At 50.0% G+C, this 8,916-nt stretch overlaps 1 protein-coding gene across 1 annotated transcript; it reads right to left on the bottom strand.

Moving 5' to 3' along the window:
- Nucleotides 1-218: 218 nt before the first annotated feature.
- Nucleotides 219-5,534, bottom strand: LOC142769217 (uncharacterized). The gene has a single exon (XM_075872257.1). The coding sequence runs from the start codon at nt 5,532-5,534 to the stop codon at nt 219-221; it is 5,316 nt and encodes a 1,771-aa protein (XP_075728372.1).
- Nucleotides 5,535-8,916: the final 3,382 nt, after the last annotated feature.

Raw genomic sequence — 8,916 nt, 5'->3', positions numbered from 1 at the left:
TCACGGCTGGGCTTGTAGGTAAAAACAGATGTCAAGGACGCCCTTCGCTCCTTTCGCATTGCCCGTCACGCGAACCACCCGGAGACGAGTCCCCCCGAGTTGCCCCTCCTCCCCCTCTTCGCCGCGGAGTCTTTCAATTAACGCTCCCCCGAAGCGGGGGCTGCTTCCCAGTATGCGACAAATACAACAACCTCCCCCGGATGAGCGAACTCTTGAGCTCATTGTCGGTCGACTTCTAGCGGATAAAGCAGCTGTATTGGTCGTTTCACCACCGTTCCCCCGCTTAGTTTCAAACTGCAGGCCCGCACCCTGCCGTCCCTGCCCTTGAACGTTTCCTTGATTCTGGCGATCTTCCACATGTGTCGTTTGAGATGATCTTCCTTTAAAAGAACTAAATCGTCTATCTTTAGGTCACTCGATGTCGTTGGCCGGGACAGATGCGCCGATCGAAGCTCCAATAAGTACTCTCTCCGCCACCGTCTCCAGAATCCTTCAGCCATGGCAGACCGGTACTTCCAGCGTCGTGAGATATGCGCGTCACCGCCCGGAATTTCGGCTGGCAGGTGGTGTGGAGGAAGGGTTGTCAGCTTTCTTCCGACGAGGAAGTGCGCCGGCGACAGTGGTTCTGGCTCTTGAGCATCATCGTAGGTGAAAGTCAATGGGCGTGAGTTTATTACGGCCTCGACTTCGTACAAGACAGTTGTGAGTTCTTCAAAGCTTAAACTGCTCCGACCTAACACCTTGCGCAACGCTACCTTCACCGATCGCACCAACCGTTCCCAGAATCCGCCCCACCAAGCTGCCCTTTCAACAATAAACTTCCACCTGATCTGGTTTCCGGCGAAGTATGACTGCATTTCCTCTGATTTTAGTAGCGTGAACATTGCATTCAGATCTTTTGCTGCTCTCTTGAAGGTTAGCGCGTTGTCCGAATAAATAGTCGAGCAGATTCCCCTGCGAGCCACGAAGCGCTTGAAAGCCAGGAGAAAGGCTGTAGTCGACATGTCGCTAACGAGCTCAAGATGGACGGCACGTGTCACAGCGCAGGTTAAAATTGCGATGTAACATTTTCGGGCACCGCGCGACTCTTGACAAATCAAAGGTCCTGCGAAATCGATGCCGACAGTGTCGAACGGATTTCCTTCTGTTACTCTGTCAGCTGGAAGTGGTGCCACTGGTTCCGTGGCTTGAGGGCAACTTTGTTTGCGACAGATGAGGCACTGCTTGATAACCTTTTTTACGGCCTGGCGCCCTCGGATGATCCAATACGACTCTCGCAATGACGCCAAGGTGTCGCGCACCCCTGAGTGTAGCATTCTCACGTGCTCTTTCCTTATGAGCAGTAGCGTGAAGGGATGAGTGCTAGGTAGAATGATGGGATGTTTAGTCTCTTCGTGGTTGTCGGTGAATTGCAAGCGTCCACCAACTCGCATGAGACCTTCCCCGTCAAGGTACGGACTGAGTGGCAGAACAGGAGAGCCTTTGTGCAGTGGTCTTTGGGCTTTCAAGTTGGAAATGTCGTCACTGAATGCTTCTCCTTGAGTTGTTGCCAACCAGTACCTCTCAGCATCGATCACCTCTTCAGCTCGTAGCGGACCACCTTTCCTTTCCTTCCCGCGGCGGCAATTGTTGACAAAGCGGCGGACCCACGCAGTTAAGCGCACGACTCTGCTGCATGAGCTGAACTCCTCTACTTTCAGCACTGCCTCGAACGGCGATGATATTACGGGCATCACCGTCACTTTTCGCTCTTCCAGGTGACATTCTACTGCCCCTGGGCTCTGCTCACCGGTCGTTGGCCAATGCGTCTTATCCTTGTGAAGCCAGTGTGGTCCTCTCCACCACAATTCGCTTTCTAACAAGGCTGATGGGAGGATACCGCGAGTGATTAGGTCAGCGGGGTTGTCTAGTCCTGGGCAGTGCCTCCAATCCTCGGGATCAGTCAGCGCCTGAACCTCTGATACTCGGTTTGCCACGAAGGGCTTCCATCTGGCAGCGTTTCCTTTAATCCAGTGCATAGCCACTGTGGAATCGGTCCAAAGGATGGCAGCAGCATTCTGGAGGTTCAAGGCCTTGGCAACGTAGTGGCACAGTCGAGCACCAATGAGGGCCCCCATCAGCTCTAGTCGGGGTAACGAGAGGCGCTTCAAAGGGGCAACTCTTGATTTGGCCATAATTAGGCTTATATTGATTATTCCTTGAGCAGACTTGCATGCAACGTATCCGACAGCACCGTAGGCCTTTGGGCTGGCATCGCAGAAAATGTGCAACACCTTCTCTGTCTTTTCATCTCGGAAATCCCTTGCGATGATCCTCGGAATGGACACCGCCTTGATGCATTGAAGCTCTTCACACCAGCACTTCCACTCCGCTTGCATCAATTCTGGCAAGGGGTCGTCCCAACCCGCTCCCAACTCCCACAACCTTTGGAACATTGTCTTTACGTACAGTGTTGTAGGAGCGATAAACCCAAAGGGGTCGAAAATTCTGGCTGAGACTTGCAATACGAATCTCTTGCTGTCGGCTCTTGTGGTGAGGAATTCAAGAAGTGAGGTCAGATTGTACTCGAAGTTATCTGTATGAGCATTCCAACCTACTCCCAATACCTTGGTGGCTGCAGGAAGTTCGACATTTGCATTCCTCTTCGCCACGTTCCCATCCTCTATGAAGTTGACTAAATCGTGGTCGTTAGACATCCACTTGTGGAGCCGCATTCCTGCTTGAGATAATATATCGCTTGATTCCTGGCATAGCACTTTACCCTGTTCGAGGGTGTCGACCCCTGTCACAAGGTCGTCAACATAGAGATGGCTGCGCAGGATGTTCGCAGTCTCAGCATACTGCTCTGGGAGTCCTTCAAGATGGTGTCGTAATGTTGCGGCTAATAGGAATGGGCTGGATGTAACACCGAACGGAACGCGCGTCATCCGGTAGGCCGCCACCGCTGGAAGTTCTTCACCTTTCTTCGGAGTGGCAGCATACCAGAGAAACCGCACAGCGTTCCGGTCACCCTCTGACAGAGATATTTGAAGGAATGCCTTTTCAATATCCGCGACGATGCCGATGTTGTAAGTGCGGAAGTTGATCAACAAATCAATGAGCTCTGGATTAAGTTTTGGACCACTTTCCAAAACATCATTCAGTGAGAGGCGATCTTTGGCACTTGATGATGCGTCGAACACCACCCTCACTTTTGTTGTCAGGCTTTCTTGTCGAACAACTGCTTGATGTGGCATGTAATACACCGGACCTTCCGAAGCGCTGCAATGCTTGTTGGCTGGCTCTGCATAGCCCTTTTCGATGTATTCTCGGAGGCAGGCGTCATATTCCACGATCAAGGAATCTCCCTTCAAAAGGCGCGTCGTGTTGGCTCTAAGACGCTTCGCGGCGCACTCGTAGTTGTCGTCGAGCTCATCAACCATAGGCTTCCAGGGGAAAGACACTGTGTACCGCCCATGCTCAAATTTGACGGTTTCTTTGTAGTGCTGTTGGATTGCGTCTTGGTGGCGAGCTGGTTCGTGTTCCTGGATACCAATGTGTTCGAGCTCCCAGAATGACCTCAACTGTGCTGATATTTCTTTGTTAGTTTGTTCGCTCACTGCTACTCGCATTACGCCAGCAACAGAGGGACAGACTCCTGGTGACCTTTTTGCGCCTACCTGGCCCTGGACTGTCCACCCAAATGCAGTTTCTACTGCCATCAGCTTGGAGGTTAGGCGCTTAGTGGATCCCGTGACAATTTCCCAATAATGATCAGCGCCGATCAGAAGATCAATGTTTTCACTTCCGTCACCCTGCGCGACGTCCGCGACTGGCAAGCCAAATTTCGAAAGTTCCAGAAGAACTGACTTTAAAGGCGCAGCCATTATATCTGCGCAGATGCAGGGAACTTCGAGGGCCTCCACTCGCGCCCTTTTCCCGTCGTACTGGCTTTGCAGCCACAGCTCGACCAGACGCGCTTTAGTGCGGGTTATAGCGGACTTGTCGCCGAAGGCATAGATTTTAAGTTCCTCTTCCCCAAGCACGTTCAACTGCAGTCTTTCAGACAACTTGCGATGGATGAACGTCCTTTGACTGCCACCATCTAGGAGAAGCCTGACAAGCGTACTTTTGTGCGGTCCCACTGTCCAAGCTCGTGCTGTTTGCAGAAGAAACTGATGCCCCTCCATGCACATAAATTTCTCCTCTGAGCCTAGAGAAGACTTTAGCACTGTGGCTTGTCCTGTCGCTGTTGGAGAGGATGCATTCTGTTCACCACTGCCACGGTATTCTCTGAAATCAGGATCACACATAGCCGTGAGGTGTTTTCCGCTACAGTTGGCACACCTGAGCCATTTGGCCTTACGGCACTCTCTTGACGTGTGCCCCTTTACTGTGCAGCGGAAACATCTATTCTCACGCTTCAGCATTTCTCTTTTATCAGCTGCCGACATCTCTGCTTCGCAGTCACCGCTTTCGTGGCACCCTGACGAACAAAACAGACACCCTTTTCTCTCCTTGGTCATGGTATGCAGTGCAGCGGCTGAAGACATTCTCGCCGCTTTAAAGGTGCTGTTACGGTTTTCGACAGACGATTCTACACACATGCCCCTTGGTGTTTCGGCCCGCTGTATAATCTCCCGTGCCTCTACCTCGACTCTCAAAAAATGCGCAAATGCCTCCAGTTCACTGCCTCCTGTAGTAGCGCCCTTTCGTCGACAGTATTCGAGATGAAGGTCCGCAGGCACCGCCTTCTTTACTACTGTCAGGAGCAGAGCTCCGTACGTGCTGACACCGACGCCAAGAGAAGTGAGGCTCCGTACACCTCTCTCTACTTCGTCAACGAGGCTCCGAAGTTGGCTGAGGTTCCGCGAGTCACGCACTGACTTGATATTGAGCAGTCTGGACATTTGATCCTCGATTATGGCTTCTTTACGACCGAACCTTTCCTTTAACAGCGAGAGAGCAACTTCGTAGTTTCCGTCGGACAAATCAAGACCCGCAACAGCAGCCGCTGCTTTTCCTGTTAAGTAACTGTTCAGGTACTTGAACTTGTCCACGTTTGACAGGTGGTGGTTAGCGTTTATTGTCGTGTCGAACTGACTCCAAAAGCCTTGCCACTGTCGAAGCTCGCCGTTGAACTTTGCTATCTCTAGTTTTGGCAGCTTTACTGTGGGGGTTACTTGCGGGATGTTACGGCTAGATTCTCTTTGATCTGAGGAACTTGAGGTGCGATCTAGCGAAGCGCTCACTGATGCGGCGTTAGTGCAGCTAAGCTCACGTAGCATGAGCTGTACTTTAGTCCTTGCTACGTTGATCTTTTCTTTGTAGTTCTCGGAGCATGCAATTTCCTCTTCTAATGCATCATCTTCTACGCCAATCTCAATTTCCCGATCTAGCTCTTTGAGTGAGTCTTCCTTAAGGGTGAGAAGGTTGATCTTTTCTTCAAGCTCACCGAGTGACGCGTCGTCCTCCATGGTAGCGATGTCATTGAGCAGCTTTGTTGTTGACGTTCGCACCACGGCCCTTTTGCGCTTCATCCTGTCGATGTCCATCCTTGGGTCCCTTATTCCCGGGTTTCGGCACCAAAAAATGTTGTAGCGGAATAGCAGGGAGGCAGACTTTTTCTAGTGAGACGACGACAGAGAAAAAAACACGTCCTTTCAGTTTGAACGCATCACGAAGACTGGTTTATTCGTTCGCTATGTACCGCTGTCGTAGAGAGGGGAAGAAAAAAAGGAAAAGCAAACAGAGAAGCACAAGTATTGTCAAAGAGTTTCCTCCGCACCCCGCACGTGCGACGGTCTTCAAGGACAGATGGACAAAACGCTTTCCGCGTGTTCGAGAAGGGTCATTGTGGCCCTCACCCCCTTTTCCCTTCACGGCTGGGCTTGTAGGTAAAAACAGATGTCAAGGACGCCCTTCGCTCCTTTCGCATTGCCCGTCACGCGAACCACCCGGAGACGAGTCCCCCCGAGTTGCCCCTCCTCCCCCTCTTCGCCGCGGAGTCTTTCAATTAACGCTCCCCCGAAGCGGGGGCTGCTTCCCAGTATGCGACAAATACAACATCCACTGTATTGTTTTGTTTTCATTTCACAGAAAGAACGCACTCGAAGAAGTCCAGGCGCAGTTTTGGTAAGTGCCTGCACTGTGTCTCTTGCATGTACTCACTTAAATATTCTTTGTCTCAACTGCACCTAACGATTTACTTTCTTCAATTCTGACTATCGGCAATTCTGAAAAGACTTCAATAAAACTGCAAAAAATAACTTTCACAGCAGCGTTCTATCGCAGTTTGTATCATTATTGTGAAAGGCTTAGATAAAACTACATAATGAAGTAACTTTCAACGCGACGTTTGCACCCCCCCCCCCCCCCCAGCCTAAACAGGGGAGCTACGACTGAAGAAATCAAGCTTCCAAATGAATGCGAAAAACGAAAGTTTTGATACCCGGCCTTCAGAGGGTAAAGGTGGGAAGTAGAGAGTTCTTCGAGGGATATTCACAAGGGGGATCCTCGGGATTTCCGGTCACGTGACTAAGACAGTCACGTGATGGATCGACGAGTACGCACGGCCTCCCGGCGCGTCCTCGGGGAAGACGGGGATCTTTCGACTGACAGGAAAAACTATCCCTCCGCGGTGGGGGATACAGCGGAATTTCGGGAAGGTGTTTGGCCACATATTCGCTCTTGCTGCGACAGAGAGTTACAGCTGCAGTGACGAATTCCCCTGTGTCATAACGCTGCATGGAAATGGTTGAAAGTGCAGTGAAATCGTGAGAAAGAAGGAACAAGAAATAACGAAATTCAACCGTATCTCGACTATCTCTGTGCACATTACAGCTGCCACCGTGGATAAAACAAGTGACAAAGAAGGTAAGGCCCCGTCTCCCGAAATAAAACTGCTCGGCAGAACAGAACACGGAGAAGCGAAGGACACTCGAGCGTAGGCTCTCAACTGTTTACAGAAAAGCTTATCATTTACTTTACGGCGGCCCGCCTATTTTGTACTTTCTTGATAATCGAGCACCACCGCAAAAGCGGTTCACGGGCACAACTTCTGCAGTACAACGACAAGTGGCCTAAAAGGACTGTCTTTCCAACTATTAAGTATATTGCTCCCGGAACTTGTCGTTCAGGCACTTACCGGGATGTTCAATATGCAAACACACACGCACACAATTTGTTAACTGCGGAAAAGGCGTCGTCTACTCGCTGCCCTTGATCGGCGGGACAAGGTATATTGGACAATTCAGTAGGTGTCTGAACGACAGGCTTGGGAAGCATAAAAATCTGGTTGGGAAGACAGTCGTTTTAAGCGACTTGTTGTTGCACTGCAGGAGTTGTGCCTGTGTACCGCTTTCGGGCTGTGAAGTAAAATAAAAAAAAAAGGGTGGGGGGGGGGCGTCAAGTGAAGCAATAGAAGCGTACGAAATTGAGCGCCACAAATGAAAGTGCGAGAACGCTCTTTTTGTGAACCTCTCAAAAATAAAAAAAAAAGTATGGAATTTTCTAACACTGATAGGCCATAGGCAGGGCACAAAATGACGATTGTTGTTTTCCAACTTCACTGTTGTAGGTGCTAGGTCTAAAAATGCTGTCAATAGCTTGTTAGGTTCATATAAGCTTGCTCAATCAAAAATAAAGTATTGTAGTTAAGCGCTTGTTTTGTGTGTCCTTCCTTCGTCCATGTGCGCTGTAACCATTCATGATACTATACCAAGTGATCCTTGACCATCTACGGGAACCTACTTACTTACCGGAGCGTGAGACGCGACAAGGACGCTCATCTGTCACCAGGCCCAGCCTTAAAACAGATCTGCTGTTGACACAATTCCAATCGCTGTCGGAAAGAGTCGTTGTTCACATGTAGTCATGGAGAAAGGAAAACAAAAGAGGGAGCTTTGCGTCACACGAGTGAAACGTAGTGAAGCCTACCCTGTCGGCCACACATGTGATCAAAACGTCAGAGCGTGCGGTACGTTTTAGTACTCTCGGTGCGGTGGTGGTCCGCGTTTGAACTTCCTGCGTGAGCCAGCTGGGGTGCTATTCTGGACACTGTCTAATTCCGCCATATTGTAAAATTTCGTAATGGCGGCATTCTAAGCCAATCAGAGAGGTCGTAGCAGCTCACTTGGCCAATTAGCATCGATCAATGGCGGAATCTAACAACTTGGCGGAATTCGACAATGTCCAGAATAGCACCTTTGCTCTGCGCCGAATAAGCGCGTTTCGGTTGAAAGCTACCGGGCGCCGCAACGAAGTCTCGGCAAGTCTCGTTGCTTGCGAGATCTCAGCGCAAAAGTAGCGAAAGATCGCGTGTTGGGCCGACAAGGCTGGCTGCGTCGCGTAATGCTCCCTCCTTTTTTTCTTCTCCACGCTTGCTGTGGTGTACGGCAGTTGCGTTTTTCTGAAATAGCATGCTACGCGATATCAGTGCGTGCACCTTTCCGGCTCCGCGCGCTTTCGTTCAAAATTACGAGTGCATCAGGTCAAATCGAAGCGCACTTCTCCGCCTACAGTCCATCGCTGCGGCGAAGGCAGTCTAATGATGCAAGTGACTGGAAACAAACTACCACCTGAAAATTAGCCAACATAAGCACATAGCTCGAGTAATTAGACACGCTAGTACAAGAAAGAATGAAACAAAAATATTCAGATCAAATTAAATGGGCCAAAAGTACGAATTTCAGTGTTCATGTGTAGGCGAAAAATATTGTTGCGTCGTAAAAAACTAAATCGAGAAAAATCGGTTTGTCAGTCACCTTAATTTTCTTACGACAGGTATTATTCACCATATATTGGATTCAACGAGGCGATATTATCAAAATCGTGCTCGTTAAGATAATAATTGGTAATCAGTTAAGCTTGCAGCGGTTGCGTGCGAAGTTCAGGTTGGCACGAAAACGCATTATTTCACCAAGCGCGTAAAGTGTA

This window comes from Rhipicephalus microplus, chromosome 8, assembly GCF_043290135.1.
Source record: "Rhipicephalus microplus isolate Deutch F79 chromosome 8, USDA_Rmic, whole genome shotgun sequence".
In the NCBI taxonomy this organism is placed as follows: Eukaryota; Metazoa; Arthropoda; class Arachnida; order Ixodida; family Ixodidae; genus Rhipicephalus; species Rhipicephalus microplus.
This window is presented reverse-complemented; position numbering and strand designations above follow the sequence as displayed.